General features: G+C 35.8%; 1 protein-coding gene across 2 annotated transcripts; it reads left to right on the forward strand.

The window, feature by feature from the left end:
* Nucleotides 1-19,541: 19,541 nt before the first annotated feature.
* Nucleotides 19,542-22,617, forward strand: LOC131425033 (uncharacterized). Of its 2 annotated transcripts, none has more exons than XM_058586249.1 (2): nt 19,542-19,864; nt 20,151-22,614. In XM_058586249.1, the coding sequence occupies exon 2, from the start codon at nt 20,195-20,197 to the stop codon at nt 20,480-20,482; it is 288 nt and encodes a 95-aa protein (XP_058442232.1). In that variant the 5' UTR covers nt 19,542-19,864; nt 20,151-20,194; the 3' UTR covers nt 20,483-22,614. The 2 variants fall into 2 exon arrangements, with proteins under 2 accessions (XP_058442232.1, XP_058442231.1); XM_058586248.1 differs by having other exon boundaries at nt 19,543-19,864; nt 20,151-22,617.
* The last annotated feature ends 1,608 nt before the right edge of the window (nt 22,618-24,225 follow it).

Raw genomic sequence — 24,225 nt, forward strand, 5'->3', positions numbered from 1 at the left:
ATGGACCTTTATTTTACTTATTTATATGTGGTGCTGAGAATCAAACCCAGTGCCCCATACATACTAGGCAAGTGCTCTACCACTGAGACACAATTCCCTATATTGTAGTGTCTTAAGTATGTTTCATGCTTCTTTTAAAAAGTTGATTCTTATGTAGTTTATTCCTTTTGGTATTTTTGTAAATGAAATTGTTCTGAATTCTTATGAAGTCCAATTGGTGAGTGTGTGTGTGTGTGTGTGTATACATATACATACATATATATATACATATATATATATATATATATCTTTTCTGTCATATTACCTTTTTTAATTTATCAGTTAGAATAGTTTTTTAATGGATTCATCATTGTATCAGTCAACTTTTATTACTGCTATGACCAAAATACCTGAGTGGGGGAGAAAACAATTTTAGAGGACAAAAGTTTTTTGGAGCTTATGTTTTCAGAATTCTCAATCCATAGATGGTCAGCTCCATTGCTCTGTGCCAGATATGAGGAAGAACATAATAAGGAATAACATAGCATGGTAGAAGAACATAGCTCAGGACATCACACCAGAGAGTAGAGAAAGAGAGTTCTCCTTACCACAAACAAAATATAAATCTCTAAGGCATACCCTCAGTGACTCACCTCCTCTAGTCACAGCCTACCTGCCTGCTAAGAGCCACAGCCAAGTAATATGATGCATGGCATTTTTGGTTGAAAGGTGAAGCCAGCAAGCCATTGAGATGATATGATTATATTAAGATTTGCATTCATATGGACATTGGACTCCTGCTGTTCACCTTGGCCTGCTATGGGACTCCTGGAGAGTTCCCATTGGTTGGGGAAGTGTGGTAGGAGGCAATTCCGGAGGAGGAACTTCCTCTTGGGATCTGGGAGAACGCCGCATGTGTCAATCGGCAATCTTCCTGGGAGCTTACGGGGCATTGGCGGCACTTTCAAAAAATAAAGTTTGTTCCTGCTGGAGTGGCTCGTGATTTTGTGCCCAGCCAGACTGCGGCAATTGGTGGCCCGTATGGGGAACTCCTGAAGTTTGGAGGTGAGTAAAATTGCTCACCCCTGAGGGAAGGCGAGAGAATGGGTGACCATTTCAAAAAACAATGTATTCTTGTTTTGATTTATTTTGTTTTTGTTTCAAGCTGCCTATCCCTAGAATTTTCTCAGGCAAACTGGGAAAAATGGTTGGCTCAAGTTTTGAAGTTGTTCGACCCTGAGAAAGAGAAAATTGATACAGCGATTTTTTGTTCCATTTTTGTTTCATTCTGTTTCGGTTTTGTTTTATGCTATCTTATTGGGTTGCGTTACCTTTATAGTAGATTAGAAACTAGTAAAAAACAAACCGAAAGACTGTTAAGTAAATTGTTAGAGGTCCAGACTATGGTAGAAATCATGTTAGGTCAAGCAAAAGAGAAGGTCTCTCGAGCTGGTCAGACAGAGGAAAATTTAAAAGAAGAAAGCTTAGAGGAAAAACAACCATTGGGGGGGGTGAGTTACAACAGGAGGCTGCTACTAACTCCGTTCTATCACCAGAGGGTGTAATTCAACCAACAGCTCCATCTACAGCTGAGCGGCCCTCAACTCCCGTAGTTGATGGACGGAATCCCGAGGCAGGACCTCAAAGATTAGCATGCCCTGTACTTGAGCAGGCAGGAGGGCAATGAATTCACTGTGCTTTAGATTTTAAAACAGTGAAGCAATTAAAGGAGGCTATAACAACCTATGGTCCGCAAGCACCCTTTACCATAAGTATGGTCGAATCTATTACCAACTTGGACATGACACCAGCAGATTGGGCTAACATGTGTTGATCTGTGCTAAATGGAGGACAATATTTGTTATGGAAGGTTGCCAATGAGGATTTTGCACAGAGACAGCTAGGTGAAACGCAGCAGCCGGTTACCCTCAAAGAAATCTAGAAATGTTGTTAGGAAAAGGACCTTATGAGGGTCAACGGCAACAAATTGAATAAGATCCTGGTGTATACGCACAAATTGCTGTAGATGTGGTTAGGGCATGGAAAACTTTACAGGGGCATGGAGATTTACAAGGACAATTATCTAAGGTAATACAAGGAACTAATGAACCTTACGCTGAATTTGTAGATAGGCTTATTCAAACAGCTTCTAGAATATTTGGGGATACAGAACAGGCAATGCCATTTATAAAACAACTGGCTTATGACCAAGCAAATCGTTGCTGCAGAGAGGTCATTAGACCATGGAGACATGAAGATTTAAACACATATATTAAATTATGTAGACACATTAATGAACAAGGGCAAGTCTTGGCAGCAGTACAACAGGCTTTAGATGCCAGGCCAAAAACATGCTATAATTGTGATCAAACAGGACATTTTAAAAGGCGTTGCCCCATAGGAGGAGGGTTTAACAAAGCTAGGTATCAAAGGAATAGAATAGCGGGTATTTGCCCATGATGCCGTAGAGGGAGACATTGGGCTAATGAATGGCATTCTCAAACCACCATAGAGGGTATTCCGTTATCAAAACACGGACAAGGACCAAGTGTTTACCCACGATATCGTGGAGAAAGGCATCAGGCTCCATTGCCAAAAAACGGACTGGAGGGCCCAATGCTCCAGGGCCCAAAACCACAAATACACGGAGCACTGGAGGAACCCAGCAACCCCATCAGGGTAGTGCCCAGGACACATTGTCCATTAAATCCCTCACTAGACAAACCAGAGGAAGTGCAGGATTGGACATCTGCACCTCCGCCAGAGCAGTACTAACTCCAGAGATGGGAGTTCAAATCATTCCCACAGGAGTAAAAGGACCTCTTCCCCAAGGAACAGTAGGCTTATTATTGGGACACAGTTCTTCTACACTAAAAGGACTTATGATAAGTCCTGGGGTAATTGATCCCGATTATGAAGGTGAAATAAAAATTATAGCTAGTTCTCCAAAGGGTATATCAGTAATTTCACCAGGAGATAGAATAGCACAGTAATTAATAATACCCAGCCTACATGATAAATTTTCCAGTCGTACTGTAGAAAGAGGTTCCAGGGGATTAGGCTCCACAGGTGTAGATTGGGCTATGCTGTCTTTAAATTTAGATTCTCGCCCCATGCTAAAACTAAATATTCAAGGACATGAATTTAATGGACTACTGGACACAGGTGCTGACCTTAGCATCATATCTCATCAAGAATGGCCAAAACATTGGCCATTACAACAAGCCACTCAAACGCTTCGAGGCCTAGGAGTGGCAGCTAATCCCCATAGAAGTGCAATGGTATTAGATTCGAAGGATCCTGAAGGATGTGAAGGAACTATACAGCCCTATGTATTAGATCATCTTCCTATAAATTTATGGGGACGAGATGTCCTAGATCAATTAGGTTTGACATTAACAAATAACATCAGTCCTAACGCGCTCACTACTAGGGCTAGACAAGGCTTTAGGAAAGAAAAAAGATTAAGAGAACAAGAACAAGTTATGACAGCACCAATTCAAATAGATCAAGAAATAAATACACATGGATTGGGTTTTCAGAAAGGGCCACTGAGACAATCAAAATTACTTGGAAATCAGAAAGACCAGTGTGGGTTCCTCAGTGGCACCTGACTAAAGAAAAGATACAAGTAGCCCATGAACTGGACAAACAACAATTAGCGGAGGGACATATACAACCTTTTGTATCTCCCCATAATGCTCCCATTTTTGTCATTAAAAAGAAATCTGGTAAATGGAGATTATTGCAAGATTTAAGAGCCATTAATAATGAGATGGTTATTATGGGACCTGCTCAATCAGGGATTCCTCAATTGTCTGCTTTGCCAAAAACCTGGTATGTTTTAGCTATAGATATTAAATATTGTTTTTTTTTTCAATTCCAATTAATCCTGAGGATAGTCCACATTTTGCATTTACTATCCCTGCACTAAATCATGAAGGTCCTGATCAGAGATATGAATGGAAAGTACTCCCTCAAGGGATGGCTAATAGTCCAACTATGTGTCAAATTTATGTTAACAAAGCAATCCAGCCACTTAGAAATCAAAATCCTGAACTACAAATATTTCACTATATGGATGATGTGTTATTGGCACATAAAGATAAAAACACATTGCTAGAATGTTATGCCACACTTACAAATTTATTAAAAAATTATAATCTAGAGATAGCAATAGATAAAGTACAATTAAATCTTCCAATTAATTATTTAGGAGTTCTATTATCCTCAACCATGGTCCGTCCACCAAAAATTCAAATACGAGTAGATCAACTCAACCACTTAACGACTTTCAAAAGTTATTGGGAGACATAAATTGGATAAGGCCTTATCTAAGCATAGCAACAGGAGAGCTAGGACCTTTATTTGATATCCTAAAAGGTCCATCAGATCCAAATTCACCCCGCATGTTAATGCCTGAAGCAAGAAAGGCATTAAAAATCATTGAAACATACATGGAAAATATGCATTTGGATAGAATTGATATAAGTTTGCCTTTATTATTTATTGTACTACCAACAAAAAATATTCCTACAGGAGTATTTTGGCAAGAAGGTCCATTATTGTGGATACATTTATCTTATGCTCCTAACACTATTCTTACTATATATCCTGAGGCTGTAGGACAATTAATACTTAAAGGAATAAAAGCAGCAAAGGGAATGTTTGGGTTTCTCCCAATAAAATTATTACTCCATATACTATGGATCAAATTGATGAGTTAGCTAATGAGTTAAATACTTGGGCAATAATCATGTGTAAACCTAATGTTTCATTTGATAATCATTTACCATCTAATACTTTGTTGTCTTTTTGGTCTAAGCATCCTGTAGTTTTTCCAAAAATGACAAAAAAAACCCCTATCATGAATGCTCCAAATATATTCACTGATGGGTCAAATAATGGGACAGCAGCAGTAGTTACCCCTGATCAAACTTTTACATTTTTAGTACCCAAACAATCACCTCAAAAGGTAGAGCTTAATGAAGTATTACAAGCTTTTATGATGTTTAAAGATTCTGTATTTAATTTATTTTCTGATAGTCAGTATGTAGTTAATGCTATAGTATCCCTTGAAGATGCTGGTAGGATTTCCCCTTCTTCTACTGTTTTCTCTTTGTTTTCCACTATACAAAGCCTAATCTGGGACAGAAAAGATCCATTCTTTATAGGAAATATCAGTGCACATACAGGATTGCCTGGAGCCTTTAGTTTGGGCAATGAATTAGCAGATAAATCTAAACATGACATACATATTTTCTCCACAATAGAAGAAGCTATAAATTTTCATAAAAGGTTCCATGTCAATGCTAATACTTTACAAAAGCGTTTTAAAATAACCAAAGTACAAGCCAGACATATAATAAAACAATGTCAAAATTGTGTGACATTTTTACCACAAGTTAATCTTGGAGTCAATCCTAGAGGACTGATACCTAACCATATTTGGCAGATGGACGTCACACACTTGCCAGAATTTGGAAAATTAAAATATTTGCATGTTACAGTTGATACTTCTTCCAGATTTTTGATGGGCTCCCTTCATGCCGGAGAAAAAACTAAAGATGTTATAGCTCATTGCTTACAAAATTTTGCCACTGTGGGCGTTCCAAAACAGTTAAAAACAGATAATGGTCCTGGTTATGCTTCTACCTCTCTTAAACAATATTGCTCATCATTTGGCATTACTCACATAACAGGAATTCCATACAATCCACAGGTACAAAACATAGTTGAAAGAGCTCATCAAACTATTAAAATGCACTTATTAAAACAAAAGGAGGGAATTGGAAAGGGGTATATATATCCCCCAAAGATAAACTTAAAATAATCCTTTTTACTCTAAAGTTTTTAAATTTGGATTCATCAGGGCTTAGTGCTGCGGAAAGACATTTGTATCCAAAAAATGTACATAAGCCTAAGGTACTTTGGAAGGATATTCTAACAGGACAATGGAAAGGTCCTGACCCAGTGATTGTCTGGAGTCGGGGCTCTGTTTGTGTGTTTCCACAGGGAGAACAGCGGCTGATTTGGATTTCAGAGAGATTAACCAAAACAATTTCTACAGACCAAAAAGAAGATGATTTGCCTCAAATCCATAACAGCTGATATCCAGAACTCCAGCTTGGCTATTCTTACATCTGCGACAGTGATTAACCATGATGCTTTTTTCAATATCTATTTTATTATTCCTTTTTCCCACATCATAAAGTTCTATTTTATTTTGAGCTCATACAGACCTAGGTTAATGTTTTTATGATCAGTTTTATTTTTTGACTGTGGAGCTTTTAAACATTGCAATGGAGATTTCACCTAGGTAAATCTACACAGCCTTTACTATTGTCTTATGTGTTGTATGTTACATGTGCACACTTCTGTTTTGTGTTGTATGTCTGTATGTGCGTATGTCCATATATCATATATGAGGAGCGCTCATGAATAAATGGATCCGAATTTTTTTTTATTATTCACGTGATTTTAATGGTTTAATTTAAATTGGGTAAACAGCTGTTGAGGATTGTTTTAATATGTGTACAAATAAGCAGGTTAACAGATCTGTTTGTTTACTTTCACCTTTCCTTTTCATTATATTTAATAATTCTGTTCAGGGTAATGTAAATTGTTCTGAAAATTGTTTTTTTAGTACCTGTTGAAATGTTACATATTTTTTTTTTTAGCATCATTGTCAGAATTCCTATTTTCATCCCAGTGCCGGTGAAGACAAAGATGAAACCAAACTACAACTTCTTCGATAATTATCACAACAAACTGTATAAACTGATACATCAATGAATAATAACTCAACAAGTAATGCTCAATCAATGAGTCGATTTATTTTGGGAGGAAATGGACATATTGATAGATTCCTCTGCTTTGAACTGCTTACAGAACTTGCCTGGAATATGTATCACTTGTATGCATTGTGATCTATCTGTTGATGCAGCGAATTATGGTAGTGCTGGCGTATCTTTGCTGATGTGTCACCAGTGATGCAATTTTTCCTAGGAGCCATCAATTGGCTTGGTGTTGTGGCATTTCTGTATCCTCCTCCCTTCTACTAGTGATGGTCTAATTTTGGGGGCCAACAGAGGTGAGGCAAAGAACCTCACCCCCCCCACTGGTGCATAGGCCTATCCACAAGTATGGCTAAATGCTGGACCGGTAGTCAGTGATGGGTATGATCCATTTGCAGTGGTATCAACCTAAGACAGGAGGCTGATGCCTAAAGGTCAGTTCATCCAATGATGGGTAAGAACCATATGTTGAATTGGACAAACCTAACAGGCATGGTCCCTAGCCACATTGCTTGTTGCTTAATTAAACAGAAGTGGGGAGATGCTAAGAGCCACAGCCAAGTAATATGATGCATGGCATTTTTGGTTGAAAGGTGAAGCCAGCAAGCCATTGAGATGATATGATTATATTAAGATTTGCATTCATATGGACATTGGACTCCTGCTGTTCACCTCGGCCTGCTATGGGACTCCTGGAGAGTTCCCATTGGATGGGGAAGTGCGGTAGGAGGGAATTCCGGAGGAGGAACTTCCTCTTGGGATCCGGGAGAACGCCGTGCGTGTCAATTGGCAATCTTCCCAGGAGTTTACGGGGCATTGGTGGCAGTTTCAAAAAGTAAAGTTTGTTCCTGCTTGAGTGGCTCGTGATTTTGTGCTCAGCCAGACTGCGGCACCTGCCTACAGTTTCTACCCAATTAATCCCTTGAAGTGGATCAATGCACTGATTAGGTTAATAACCTAATCATAACCAATAATTTCACTTCTAAATTTTCTTGCATTGTCTCATGCAAGAGCATTTGGGGGACACCTCATATCTGAACCATAACAATTTGTACATTCCATAGGCATCATGTCATCTGCAAATAATAATGTTTTTTTCCAATATGAATGATTTTTTTGTACTAATTGCCTTTGCTAGAGCCTATAGTACAATAGGTCATGAAATTTGCCCATATAACTGTTTTTGAACAGAAGTAGTGAAAAAAACATTCCTTATCTTGTCTCTGACCTTAAGGGAAAACAGGTAGTAGATCACCATTTGTACAATGATAGTTGAAGGTTTTTGGAAATGCCTTTATCAGGTTTAAGACTTTCCTTTCCATTACTAATCTATTCAGTATTTTTTAATCATTGTGTAATGCCAGATTTAGTTAAATGTTTTCTGAATCTATTGAGGTAAATATATGGTTCTTGTCATTTATTCTCCTGACATAGAATAGGCATATGATCAATAGATAGATTGATCAATAGATCTTTTATTAAGTACACATATATTGTATTTATTATATATTTCTGAGAGATTAAGTATGTTTCAGTAATATACATCTCTGTTTTTCTCTAATAACTTTTCAGTTTGACTTTGTCTGATATTAGCCTAGTTATCACAACTTCTGTTTTCATGACTCATTTATTTTTGCCTTTTATTTTAAATCTTTGGGTTCAATCTAAATTGTGTCTCCATTAGATAGTATAAAGTTGCATCCCAACTTTTCAATATTCAGTCTGACAATCTTTGTCTTTGATTAGATGGTCTAATCCTTTTAATTTTATTATCAATAAAGTTGGATTTATATCTGCCTATTACATTTTACTTTCTATATATCTCATTTCTTCTTTGCTCTTATATTCTTTATTTATGCTTTCTTTTATGTCTTGTGAAAGTTTTATAATATTTTAGTTATCTTAAGGATTTTGGAGTATATTTTTGTGTAATTATCATTATTGGTTGCTTTAGACTCATACACATTTTTAATTAATTAGATATACTTTAGACACATATTTACTAAAATCAGTACTATGCAGAAACATTACTTCTATATAACTTTATTTCTTCTTACCTCTTTCTGTGCTATTATTGTTACATGTATTACATTTACTAGTGTAGGATGTATATATCTTTTGTGATAATTTTTAGTGAGTTATCGAAACTGAGGGATAGTTGTGGGAATTTCCATGTATTACTTTGCTAGTGCTAGAAAAATAAAATTACCACAAGTCACCTGTCTTTTACAACAAAAAGTTACTTCTTCGCACTTTGAACAGCTAGATGTCTCTGATCAAGGTGTTAATACATTTGATATCTTCTGAAGCCCTTCTCCTAGGCTTACAAATGATCACCTGATTATTGTGTTCTCATATGGCCTTTTTTCTCTGTGTATTCCTGGTGTCTCTTCTTCTTCTCATGAGGATACCAATCATATTTCATTATACCCTCCCTCTTCTGACTTCATTTAATTTTAATTTCTGTAAAGTCTCTATCTCTAAATATAATTACATTAGGGGTTAGGTTTCAACATAAATTTTGAGGAGACATAATTTAGTCCATAACATCTCAAATCTATAGTTGATGTCATAAGTGAGTATCTGTGAACTCTTCTTTCTAACCTATACATGGACACTAATTTTTTGCAGTAAGGGTCCAAAGTCTGGTACAGATTTGGCAATGTTTAGGGACTTTATCCTTAATATTCTAGTGACCTTAATACTAGATTGTATCAAGTCTAACAACTAGGATCCTATAATTCTATATTGTTTTTAACTGTGTCCTTGTACATAAATTGCTTCACAGTCTGATCAGACTAAATTTGAACCCCCTTGCAAGGAATATTTCTTGAGGTCACTGTTTGTGTTATGTTCCATTCCCAGAAGTATTTCTCCTAGTTCCGTCTTTTCCTGGTTATATCTGGTAAACTCACTGATCTGCAGTTAGGCTCTTACTTTAATAAATATCCCAACTTTTTCTTAATTGTTATACCAAATTTTCTATACCTTTTGAGAATTCTCTTAGACTTGAACTTCTCCGTGCTCCACACTTGTGCCCAAGCAGAGATAGTTACTTTGGAGAGAACTTGGGACTGTCTATTCGTATAGCCTACCTCTACCCTGGGCCAAATCCCAGAGTTGGTACTCTAGAGCTAGAAGCAAGGTCATCAGCTCACTTCTCTGGAAGTGACACTGATACTTTATTAGCAGAGCCTTGGACAAAAACATCAGTTTCTGATTTTCTTAGCTTCTCTTTTATGCATGAATCTTCTATCCTACAAGTGAGGTGGACAAGAGCAACTAGGCCCTGGTATTCTCATTCTGCTGCATTGCAGAATGCAGGTGTGTGTGTGTGTGTGTGTGTGTGCGCGCGCGCGCGTGTGTGTGTGTGTGTGTGTATTGGAGAGGGGTGGATGAATAATGCTTTCCATAAAAAGATATTCACGTCCTAATCTCTAGAATTTATGAATATTTTACTTTACATGGCAAATAGGACTTTGCATATGCCATAAATTAAGGACCCGGAGATGAAGAGATTATTCTGGGCAATCAAGATGGGCCTAATATAAGTACAATGGTCCTTCTAAAAGAAATGCAGGAAGATCTTTGTGATAGGCAATGTGATGATGGAGACAAAAATTAGAGTGATGTGATTATAAACCAAAGAAAGCCAGCAGTCTCTAGAAATAGAGGACACAAGGATTGGATTTTCCTCTAGATCCTTCAGAAACAGCCAGCCTTGTCAGCAACCTTGATTTTAGTCCCTAAGACATTGCAGACTTCTGATGGCTATAACTTTTAAAAGTGCGTTCTTTAAAACCAATAAACTTGTGATAATTTATTACAGCAGCACCATGAAAATACACAGTTTGACAGACTTTTTCTTGAAGGCCTGAGATTATGACAGAACATTAGGCAGCAATATAAACTTGACTATTAATTAGACATCTTCTTCCAGGGCTGACCAACTATTCTATATAATTGGTTGTCCTTGCTGTAGGAACTTCTACTTGCTAATCACTAGGCTCTGCTTTATTCTGGAAAGTTTTCCTATATACCTTATTCTTTACCTAGCTTTTCCCTTGACTGCCAGTAGAAGTCCATAAAACCATGATAAGTCTTTATCCAGGCAAATCTGTCAATGTTTAAATATCACCCACATATATTATGTTTACTTTCTAAACTAACAGTAGCCATCCATCATTAAGATAATATTTATCTCTTCAAAGGTAGGAGAGCACAGATGTCTTCTTAACTTATAAAATACGATTTTACTTCTCATGAAATATGAATAAAAGCATAATTATTTCCTTTCTTTCATTAAAATCTGGCTTTTCTGCTTTCATTGTCAGATTTATAAACTATATCTCATAATCTACCCCTTCCTATTGATGAGTTTTAATTCTTATTTTATTCTTGGCCTTTAAAACTTGGTCAGGTAGTGTATGCATGTTATTAAATGCAACTACTGTAATAGTGGGTAAACTTTCTTCTCCAGAGTTTAATTACTCCCCTAAAATTATTTATCAATAAAGTTTCTTCTCTATAGTTTCATGTGCCATTAAAATTACTTACCAATTAATGAGGTTTTACCATGGGCACACACTGGTACAAATTGCTTATCCATATCATATCATTAAATTTTCACATAATATTAGTAGATACTATTTTTCCCATTTTACTGTTAAACAAAATAACAGTATTTACAAAACAGTATTTTATTCCACTTTATTGCTTTTGTCATATGCTTTACATATCATAGTTACCCTAATATACTTACTACTTTTTGTTCTAAACAAGAAAAATAATTATATATTAATTATATATTTCCTATATATTCTATTTCCCTTTATTTTCTTCCTTTTTTACCTCAAGCCTTTCAAATTTTATTTAATATTTATAATTGCCTTAGGCAACTTGGGGTATGTAAATTAAATAATGTGCATTTATAAACTGATATGAGCTTGTTTTAGTTTTCTGGGAGGAGTCGATCTTTCTTTTGAGAAAGATATGTATTCCGATTTTCGATTTACTCTGTAGAGTACTTTGGTAGTGATTAAGAAAGCCACTGAGGTTTCCCAGTGGAACAAATAACAAATTTCCCTGGAAGTGCTGTAGGGCAAGTAGTAGGCATAAATTTATGATATTAATTTGAGGTAAGACAAAATGCAAATATACATGAATTCCCAAAGCCTGGTTACAGGTATTAGTTATTCAATGTTTTGAAAAAATTCTTAAATAGAAATAATTTTTATTTACACCGGAGGCTGCTAATGGTTACAATTATACTTTATATTCCTTTCTCGTTATACTTATTAATTCATATTAATTGTACAAATTAATGGATTTTACTATGATATTTCCATACATACATATTACATGCTTCAATATTATCCAATCTCCCTACTATTCTTTATCAATCCTCCTCTGCTCTTCCCTTGGACACATTCTCTTCCCCTCCTTCTCCTCCTTCTCCTCCTCCTTCTTTTTTCTTCTTCTCAATAGATAGATGAAGAAAAGAGATGCAATTCTTGTGTGTATGAGTGTGTATTTATATTAACATTGTGGTTTTTAAGGGGGAAAATGCCTGTTAGCGTCTTATGAGAAATACTTCCTCTCAGAGAGGAAGATGTGTATGTATGTCAGCTATAGTGACTAAACAAGGTCAATTCATATCTTGAAAATAGCATTTAGAAAAATAAATTTTCTGTAAAGACTCTCAGGAATAATACGGATCAAATCCAGGGTAAAAAGCAATGACAATGTTTAATTTCTGAAAGGAATAAATCTGAAATTTTAAAATTTCATTTCTATTAAAAAGCCTTAATATTAGAACCCAATTAAGCTTTTATTGGTAATACTTACCTGTCTTATAAATATGAAATTCATCCATAATAAATTTCTATAGTCAGTGGATCTACTTAATTTTGTATAACTGCATTAGGAATCTATAATTATCATTAATTTTATTTCGATTTATAATATATCAATACAAAACACTATTTTTTTAATATGTGTACTGATTTTTCTTGAGGAAAATTCTGGAAACTTTCCCTCAGTTAATTAAAAAGTTTGGATTTGGTGAGAATAAGAGCAACTATGACTTAAGGGATGGTCTTTAGGTTTTATCTCTGGATGAATTATAGCCAACATTAGTGAGAGATTACTCATTCTGGAATTTGATGAGAAAGAGTAAGTAAAACATTCTTAGATAAGAAAGGTATTATATTCATAAAGATAATTTAAGTTCCACTTGCCTGATTTTCCTGTTACAGAAGTCTTTAGCTTTCCTTCTTTCTGAAAAAAAAATTCACTTCTTTCTGAAAATATTTCTTGAGTCTTCCTCAGCTATTTGTTCTTTCTGTCCTCTGAAAGCATATTGAGTTCATGATGATCTTAAAACTTATCATACCATAAATCTCTTGTTCCTATATTTCAGGAGACTGTGTGCTTTTTAATGAATAGGATTGTTTTGGATTTATTTTGAATCTTCCATTCCTAGAATGGCACTTTGCCTTTGTAAGACATTTAAAAAAAATTTTGGAGTGAATAAATAAATGGTTGAAACAAAACTCTTAAAATGTCTGTGGTATCTATGTTTCTACATGTAATTAAATCTATAATAAAGAAAATAAAAACAGGTAATTACAGGTTATAATTGTACAATCAGTGACCTCAGAAGAGTCACTGAATTAACTTAGGGTTAGAAGATATCTACATAATAGAAATGCAATTTGGGGGAAGAAAGAACAGAGTGAAAGACTTCTGTTTGATATATCGATATGTGTTTTAGATTTTTGATGTTATTTAACGTATATTTAAGACAACCACTTCACTATGGGTTACTATGGTTTGAAGGTGTATGTCCTTCCAAATTAACACCTTAGCTGCTGAGGTGATGGTATTGAGGTGGCACCCTTGGGAGGTGATTATGAAGCAGAGAACTCATAAATGTGATTAGTGCCCTTATAAAGATGCCTCAGAGAGTGTCCACCTCCTTTCTTCCCTTGTATCTCTCTCCCATGAACTACACATTGTTCATCACTTTTCGTCTTTATACCATGTTAACTCAGAGAATTCAAAGGACCTTTTTGGAAAGAGACTGGGTCCTCATCGGACACCAAATTCACATATGCCTTGATTTTTTGATTACTGAACCTCCAAAACTATGAAATAAATTTTTATTATTTACAAACTACACAGTCTGGAGTATTTTTCTTATAATATTACTAATGGACTAAGACAATGGCTGAGGAATTTTTCTATGTACCCATTTGGTATTGACTTTCTAGGGATATTTGAAGATAGACGAACTGAGATTTGTTTTTCTAATGTTCTGCTCTGACTATAAAGTGAGACTTGCCTTAGGGCAACTAAAATTCAAGGAAAATAAAAGGCTATTTGCTAAATTTTATGCTACATTGGTTGACACTCAGCTATTGTTACTATTCATACATGACACAAATTTCTTATTTACATTTACATTTCAGCACATGGAGTAAAGGGTGAAATTTGTTTTGGTGCATACAATTTCCTGAATAGCTTCAGAAGAATTAGTTGGGTGTTTCTCAATTGGTAAGGCACATCCAGGTTTCCTAATTATGTGTTTTTGAAGTATTTTGCCTATATCTTCTGAAGTAAAATATCATAGAATATAGAAAAGCAATGGCCTTTTATTTGGCCTTAGAATAATCACTGTATTCTAGCAGACTAGAATGGATATTTGAGGAATTATAACAGAGAAAGTAAATTTTAGAAAAATTCTTTCCATTCATGGGGCTTAATAATACAAATGTTGAATAGACATGTCTCCAAAGATTTGCAAATGACAAATAAATGCATGAAAATATGCTCAATATTATTACATTTCCTTAATGACTAATTTGCTTAAGTACATTGAAGACTAGAGAATTGACAAAAGGAAATGAGAGAGAAGGAAGACAATTAGAAGGTGCCATTTAATGCCATCTAGTATGGGTATTACTTAGAAAAGGGAAGGAAAATAAGAAGAGTTGTAGAAATTGGAACCCTCATATATTTCTAGTGGGAGTGGTTCAGCCTCTGCATTTTCAAGAGAAGTTTGGCAGTTTCTCAAAAAGTTAAACATAGAATTACCATATTAATTGCAATTTCATCTATAGGTATGTACCAAAAAATATTTTGAAAACAGGTATTAAAACAAATACATATGCACACTCATAATAGAACATAATAGAATATATATATATATCATAATATATATCATTATATATATATATATATATATATATATATATATATTCCAAAATAAAAGTGAAAACAAATGCTGATATACCACCACAATGTGGGTAAATATCCAAAATATTAAGTTCATGAAAGAAGCTAATCATGTAGTCACATATAGTATGTTTCCATTTATATGAACACCCAGAATGGATATATCCCATAGGGACAGAATTAATATTGATAGCATCTAGGAAATAGTAAAAGGAGTGAATGAGGGGCTGTTTAATGAATATGGGGTTTAGTATGCAATGATGGAAGTGTTTTGGCATTAGACAGAGGAGGTGGCCAATCAGTATTATGTCCTAATTACTCTGAATTATTTTCTCCAAAATGGTTAGTTTTTTTTAAATTTCACTTCAATAAATTATTTTAAAAATACAAATGTTGATAATGTAAATATTATTTATTTATTAAATTAGTTTAAAAAGTAAGGTGATAACACACAGAACTTAGACAAGAACTCATTATTTTAAAGAGTAATATAGTTTATTTTTGAACCAGTTACTAAATCCAATGAATTATGAGTGTGGGATTTGAAATGAGATTACGTCAACCTAAATATAATGAGCAATGCCAAAGAAATTTCATTTAAATAATAATAACAATAAATTAATAAACAGCAGGGGAGCCTGGCATAGTCTATGATGCATGCTTCTAATCTCAGGGACTCCAGAGGCCGAGGCAGGAGGATCACAAATTCAAGGTTAATCTGAGTAATTTAGACCACTTCTCAAAATAAAAAGGACTGGGGATATAAGTTAGTGGTAGAGCACCCCTGAGTTAAATCTATTGTACCACAAAAACAAATGATCAACCTAAAAGCATCAGGAGAATACCTGTAGAGGTATTCCTGAAGAGTCCAATCCTATTAGCAATTACCAAAACATCATGTGTTCATTGCTATACATATGCTCCAGGTTGCTTTGGAAAGTGTTCATTTTCCTCCTAATAAACAGCTGTTGATTTGCTGAACTAAACTCAAATGATGTTTCTCCATGAAAGAAATAATTTCTTTGCTGATTTTTTTTCTAAATTAACTTATTATACAAGCTTAGAAATCACAACATATCTTATCCTAATCTGCTGTCCCCTCTCCATTATGCAGTTAACACCACAATAACCCTCAAGGAATGATTTAACTTCATAATTATAAGAACTCAAAGAATGATTAGAACAATGTGGTTTTTTTTTTCTTTTTCATTTCCTTTTGTTAATTCTCTGTCCTGCAATTTGACTTTCTTTTAATGTTCACTGTGGGGGCCCAATAATGCCCCCTGGTAGAAGCGGGATGAGAAGTTTACTCATGCTGCAGAATGATAAATGATTCCTCACAGCGGTGGGATGCAACAGCATATTGAAATGATTGCTGGCTTTTTTCTCTCATTTCTTTTTAGCACTTGTCATTTAAAGACTTGTAATACCAAATATTAATTTCGACTTTTTGAAAAAACATCAATAGCTATTTTCAGTTTGTATAGCAATAGTAACTAAACCTAATTATATTATTTTAGATATTTTTATATAATTGAGCAGATATATTCATTCCAGTTTTATGGTCATGTAAATTCCTTAATGTTCCATCCCAGAGATTGAATTCAAGACAATGGATCCTGAATCTATGTCTTTTTTCACTAGCAGTGCTACTTGATTGTGCAGAAACTTTTGATTCTAGAAAATTGGGGGATAAAGACAGAAGTAAGGACATGATTAAGGAGGAAATGTAAATACATTTTAAAAATGAGTTAAAACGCGGTTAAACAGACTAAAAAAGGTCAAAAAAGGAAAACATCAGCTATTATATATGAATGCTTTTGGAAAAGTTAACTTCCTATTTTATTAAAAATAATATTAAACCCCTGGGTAATGCTACTCCAAAAACTGAAGATGCTGAAGTAGCTTAACTGTCAAACAACCTGGAAGGGCAAGATTGGAATTTAAGAAAATAGCTTTAGGGGCTAGGATTGTTGCTCAGCAGTAGAACACTTGCTTAGCATGTGTGAGGTCCTGGGTTTCGGTTCTTACCACTGCATATAAATAAATAAAATAAAGATCCATTGACAACCAATCATTATTAAAAAAAAGAAAATAGTTTTATAATTAGAGACATGTAGGCTTTTTACTTAAATTTTGGAAATATAAAGGCAAACACTCATGATTTGGCATAATAACATTGAGAATCAACATAGTGAAATATAAAAAGCGCAGTGTATGATACAGATTTGGAATAAATATCTGCAAAATATTTACTAAGTAAATCATTACTCATATGTGAATACTATTATAAATCTGTATAGCATCTCTAAGCAACTCAAGAGCAAAGCAGTCAGAATGTGTAAATGGATAGTTTATGGCAGTCCACACAAATGAAGTATTTCAAAAATGTTTAGACTCACTGAAAGTTAGGTAAAAGCAAATATCTTTGCATCAGTAAGTATAATTTTTAACATATTTTGGCAATAATTATAAGATTGATGATATCTAATATTAGACATGAGTAGGAATTTGTATTTTCACAACTTTTTGATGGAAATGTAAATTGATAAATCCTTTCTTGAGATCCATTCATGAATAATTACTGAATTTTAAGTACATATAAACTTTCATTAAAAATCCTTTCCAAAATATTTCAAAATCTACTACAGAAATGCTCATATACATGTCACCTATGCTCCATATTAAAATGTTATATTCAGGGTGACATATTTTGAGAAGAAGTTTTAAAAGCAGCACATGTAACTATCTATAGGGGAATGTTTGGTAAAACAATGGTAAATCTGCACTACCGAATATCCTGGACCCATCCAATAAAAACAAGATAGATTTGAGAAAATGTGGAAATATATTCATGATTTCTTCTTCCTTAAGGCAGTTTTTTTTAAATTAGCAATATATGTATATATGTGTGTATATATATACACATGTTGTGTGTGTGTGTATATATATATATATATATATATATATATATATTCTCATTTTTGTTAAGGATATTCATGCAATGGTACATATCAAAGTGTATATAACCACACAGAGAAAGAGAAAGACTGGGATGGTTTTCAAACATGTTCTCTGAGAAGCAGAAGGAATGTATTAGGCAATGATGAAGCAGAATATTCTAAATTTACCTCGTATACTCATGGATTGTTTGAAATTTTTGTAAATGAATACAATTTTTAATGATTTTAAATATTTCATGTATAAAAAATTAGTGGAAAAAATAGATGTTTTTAACCTTTACTATTTTATGATTTTTTTAGTTAGATTTTTCATAAGTATTTTAAGACAAATTCTCCAAAACATTTTGTTGGCTTAACAACAAAGGCAATTAAGATGAAATCACTCTTCAAATTAACCTTTGATGACATTACAGATTGAAATAAGATGAGATTATTCTTCACCGGGCTTCAGGCCTGTCCTTCACATGTGTTTCTAGGAGAAAGGTCAAAATTACAAGGTGTCTAAATCACACTGTCCATAAGGGAATGTGGACCCACACATCCTCTGAAGTGTTAGAGAAATTGTAAAGACCAAACAGGAATTATTCACCTTGTGAAAAAGTAATCTTCAAGTGTTATAGATTTTCTTGGATCTTGAAAATAACATTATTGCCTTTCACCTTGTCTGAACTTGTAACTCACAATGAATTCATGTTTTTTTTTTTCTGAACACACAAAACCACCCACTCCAATTTTAAAGCAAACCTTAGATATCTATACATGGCTTTCATATAAGTATTTATGCTAATAAGTACACTGTTACAAGAGAGTTGTTCTTTTAAACATTTCTTGTGTAGTATTTGTATATAATATCATGTATTCAAAAATAATTTTTATGGAAATAACTTAATAATACATTTAATTATAAAATGTATTTCTCTTACATCATATGAAGAGGGGCTTTAACTTTTTTATAATTATTGTTTCTTATAATTACTGTTTTAAGAAAAATGTTTTAAAAGAACACATTTGTTTTGATGTGTGCTTTTTATTTTAATTGTTTAACTGCTATTTTTTTAAAAAAATAAACTTAAGTATGTGAATTTCATAATAGAAGTGTACAAGTCATGGAAACCTATTGACAGTACTGTCTATGTCTCATCAAAACATAAATGTATTTGGATGTTCTCTCTTAAAGGGGTCATTTGAATCATATATTTTTGTTAGGTGTTTTCATCATATATTTATCCAAGTGAAACAAATTGATTAATGAAGAAAAGATTAGTTGACTACAGAAAACATTCCCCACATGTTGATCATTTTCCCCTAATACAAAGAGGGGTTAGCATGATGTTAACTTGATCACTTTCTTGGGTAGGTCCTCATATGTTGTGCTGATAGAAGAGTTTGTTGAAACATGGAAGTTATCATCAGAGTCATCCTCTTGTTTCATCCCATTTTCCACTCTTTTTATTTTTCCTAATTTTTAGAACTCTTGGATTAAAAAAAATTAGGCAATTCTATCTTAATTAGTGTTGGTAGATGTGGTAAGCCATTCTTATAGACCGTGGCCGCCATTAGAAGATGGCGCCGGCTTCCACTGTGGCCTGTGATAAACAACTCCTTTTTTGGAGAGTTGGCGCGCAATCCCTTACCACCCTATGAGAGAGATCCACGTGGCAGCTTGGGATTGCTATGCAGGAGGCTTTATTAGGCTGTGCTTGGGCGCTCGGCGGGGGTCACTAGAAGATGATACTTGAATCAAGGCCTGAATAAACTGCTGAAAGAAGAATCCTGTGTCGTGTTTTCCCTTGCAGGTGAGGGGTCGTGACAATTGGTGGCCAGGACGGGGAATTATATTCCTCGAACCCAGGATCCAGAACTTTCAGCAGTCAGGGTGGTGCACCGGTAAGTTCCCAGGTAAAGTGGGAATCCGCAAGCAAATAGCGGGGCGCTCTCTCTGTAAATAGAGAGAGAGTGGGAAAAAGGACTCTCCCCTGTAAAAGGAAGAGAGCGGGGAATTCATAGAACGGAATGCTCCCCTGTAAAAGGAAGAGAGCGGGGATTTTTGTACTTTCACTTTCTTTATAGTTCTAAAAACATTATGGGCGTTGCTTCTTCAAGCCCAATTTTGTTGGCCCTGGATGGGTTGCTACGTTCAAAAGGACTTAAGGTAAAGCAGAGCACTTTGCAGATGTTTTTGAGAGAAGCTGCCGGGGCCGCGGCCGCAGTCTGGGCATGAGGATGGCGGTGGGCTCAGTCAAGATACAGCCGCCGTGCGAGAACCTGGCCCTGGCCGCAGCGGTGGCGGCGGCGGACAGCGCTCTGCGCCGCAGTCCCAGCGCCCGCGAGCCGGAGCACGAGCAGCCGCCGGGGTCGCTGCGGCCGCGGCTGAAGGACCTGCCTGCACTGCTGCAGAGCAGGCTCACGCTGTGGAGAAAGCGGAGCCGCCGGGGGCCGGGACCGGACGGAGCCGGTGTGGGTTCCAGAACGCCTGACAAGAAGAGTCCCGACAAATACATCTGAGTTAAATATAACCACTTTGGCCATTACTTCCCAGGTGCTTATCCCGCTGTCTCCTTCTAATATGACCTCTAATGCCACTCATTTTAAGGCTTCTCCTTATTGCACCCCTGAGTATGGCTTCCCTCCTATGTTTACACCTTGTCAAGATCACTCTTGGGAGAAGCATCAGGTCGCTAAAGGTTTCTCCCTTTCCCCCTCTCTTAAAAGATACTTGTATAATTCTTCCAACAATAATTCCTCTATAGGAGCGGGTTGGTCCTGGTTTCAATGGTTGATTTCCAATGAAAAGGGGGCCACAGCCGATATTTCCGCTTTGGCTCAATTACGAGGAGTCCAAAGTTGGCTGTTTAATGTTTCTGGCAGTACCCAAGACTCGGGGTGGGGTAGGAGACTCAAATCTATTTCACACAATGCACTATTAGGTAATGCAACGTTACCCTCTGCAGCAGTCTGTCTCCAATCTCCGTTTCTGTTCCTTTTGGCTAATGTTACATCACAGAGGATGCTTAATTGCTCTAATATTACCTGTTACTTGTCTGAGTGTTGGAATGGATCCTGGCCTATGGCAGTGGTTATGAAAATTCCAACTTTTGTCCCGATCCCGGTTACTGCGGATCCAGAGTCATTTCCTATTGTTGAACTGATTAGAGCCCGTAGAGATTTTGGAATTACGGCAGCTATAGTGACAGCTGTGGCGGTATCTGCTGCTGCAGCAGTTACAGCTGGAGTAGCCATGACCAGCCAGGTACAAACTGCTGCCACTATTAATCAGGTTATTCAACAAACTTCCACCATACTTGAGTCTCAAAGTAAAATTAATCAACACATTTTATCTGGGATTCTGGCTGCTAATCAAAGGATAGATCTGCTTCAAGCTCAAGTTGAGGAATTGTCTGACCTAGTACATTTGGGTTGTGTTGATCAACGTGCACATTTATGTATAACCTCTGTCAGATTTAATGATTCCAGGAATGCCTCCCGCATCATCGGAGAGTATCTATCCGGAACCTGGTCCATGGAAGCAGAAAACTTGATCCAGTCTCAACCAACTCAGATTGCTGTTTTGAATAGCTCCCGTGTCGAACCAGTGACTTTGGGTCAATTCACCAGTTGGCTATCCTCTGCCTTTTCCTTTTTTAAGGAATGGGTGGGAGTGGGCATTTTTGGTGCTATGTGTTGCTTCGGTGTTGTGCTTTGTTTGTGGCTTCTCTGTCGCCTAAGAGCTCACCATAGCCAAGAAAAGGCTATGATCGTCCAGGCTTTTGCAGCCCTAGAGAATGGTATCTCTCCACAAATCTGGCTTGCACATCTTAAACAGTGATTTCTGGGCAGGGCCATTGCACCCCAAGTTAGTTTCACATTGCACTGGGATTGGCATGTCCTCTTCCTTATTCTCTCCCAGTGCTGAATAGCCCTTGCACTCTGCAGGTCTTGTTACCATTGCACGCAGATGGGTTTCAGGACTGGTCTTTCTTCTCGGCTACAGACTCTTTACCTTCCTCTGGGGTTTAGGGATTGTGTTGCCAACTTAAATTTTGTCATTACTACCAGGCTACTTGTGTTATCCTACTTCTCACCGTCGTCACGATGCAGGATGCGAGGCAAAGCACTGCACTTGAGTGATCACTCAACGGACCTCAAGGAAAGCATGTCCTATTGCATGCGGGTTTGATGTCCACGCCCCGCCCTACGAAAAAAGGCGTCGGCTGATATGGGACCAGGTCTAGGGAAGGGCCCTCCTTAGGACTGAACCATACACTGCAGCCACTTCTGCACAGTGGGATAGGACCTCTACTTTCGCCTGCATTGTTATATAAAATAGAAGGGGGAACTGTGGTAAGCCATTCTTATAGACCGTGGCCACCATTAGAAGATGGCTCCGGCTTCCACTGTGGCCTGTGATAAACAACTCCTTTTTTGGAGAGTTGGCGTGCAATCCCTTACCACCCTATGAGAGAGATCCACGTGGCAGCTTGGGATTGCTATGCAGGAGGCTTTATTAGGCTGTGCTTGGGCGCTCGGCGGGGGTCACTAGAAGATGATACTTGAATCAAGGCCTGAATAAACTGCTGAAAGAAGAATCCTGTGTCGTGTTTTCCCTTGCCGGCGAGTGGTCGCGACAGGTAGAAAATTTTCCTGGCTTTATTTCTGGACTTAAAAGTTATTAATAACCTGGTTTTGGCAAAATTGTAAGCAATCAATATCCCATTAATCTCTGGGAAACTTTCTGGAATATAAGAATGCAACCATATTTTGAATAATAATCTTTATCAATCAAATATAGACGTTGTTCTTTAACATATTGTGTTTACTTTAACTATGGTAATGATAGTCTGTCTTTGATAACTTGCACTCTATGTTGTACTGTGTGTGTTTGTCCCAGTGCTATTCCAGCTGTCTTCCTGAATGTCTGAAATATTAATGACTGGCATTTGGCATAAGGTAATTTGCATGGGAAAACATGTTCCTTTAATTTGGAACTGGATGATTTCCACTCATGCTATTTTATGCACTTCTTAAACTATATAGTGTGCTCTGCTTTTCTGATTTAAAGAATTAGCATAAAGTAGTCATGAGGTCATTTTGTAAATAAGACATAGGACATGGGTAATATGCATATTCTGACCTATATTCTGCATCTTTTAGTAAACTTGTAACCAAGGTGCAGACATATTAAGATAAAATGTGACTTCATTTTCTTACAAAATATCTCTTTTGGTGCTCTGGCTTGAAGATTATCTTTTACTTATTCCTTAGAAAAATCTGAGTAAGGCAAAAGAAAAATCTGTGTCATGAAGGGTTTTAGGTAAAATTTAATAAGAAAGTCAAAGTGAAATATTTATATGACATGCTATATACGTCATTAGGAAACAGTCTAGTGGGGCTTTCTGAACTAAAAAAGGAAAATCAAGGCTTTTCAAAATACTCTGTATTTTATAACATTATACACAAGTCTGAAGAAACATTTTTATATTTTATATATCATACTGTTTAAGAAAATTGCAAAAGTATCTGCTTCTATGGAAAAATATGTTCTACTCAAAAATTATTATAGGCCATGTCAGATATCTTGCTGGACAGATTGATTCTAGTAAATCATTTCAGAAGAAAGTATGGTCAAAACAAAGAAACATTTTAAGATATATTAGGAGGTTGTGCAGTTGCATTTTTCTACATGGGTATATTTGTAATATAAAATTTAGGAAGAATTGACAAATGCAATTAGGTAAATGAAACATTGAAATATAAAAAATTTAAATTTTGAGCCCAAGCTCATTAAGCTGTTTCTGCACCTTTCCAGTGCCCTTTTGTTAATGATTATAAAGGGGGCAGTCATTTATTTCTGCCAGTGACTTGGGCCTTGAAGCAATTGCATCCATACTAATAAGCTAGGAGTTATTTACATAGCCAAGGATGAAAAAAACATGCTTAGAGGGTAAATTTACCCCTGTTACTATAACTTCTCCATTGAATCCCAACTCCATTATCAGCAGTATTGTCACTCAAAGCTATTTTTGTTACTTAGCCACTAACACGGTCATCATTTGCCAATCTCACACAAAAGTTTACACCTCACCTTGACATAAATATAATTTCTATATAATGTCATATATGTGTGTGTGTGTGTGTGTGTATGGCTAAACTTCATTTAGTATTATACATACATACATATATATATATATATATATATATACACACACACATATATGTGTGTGTGTGTGTGTGTATATATATATATATAT

This window comes from Marmota monax, unplaced genomic scaffold (genome assembly GCF_021218885.2).
Source record: "Marmota monax isolate L192 unplaced genomic scaffold, Marmota_monax_Labrador192_F-V1.1 WCK01_AAM20220418_F8-fsc00140, whole genome shotgun sequence".
Classification (NCBI taxonomy): Eukaryota; Metazoa; Chordata; class Mammalia; order Rodentia; family Sciuridae; genus Marmota; species Marmota monax.

Bases quoted from the DNA above. Each gene is read 5' to 3' on its own strand.
- LOC131425033 (XM_058586248.1), top strand. From the start codon at position 20,544: ATGACCTCTAATGCCACTCATTTTAAGGCTTCTCCTTATTGCACCCCT.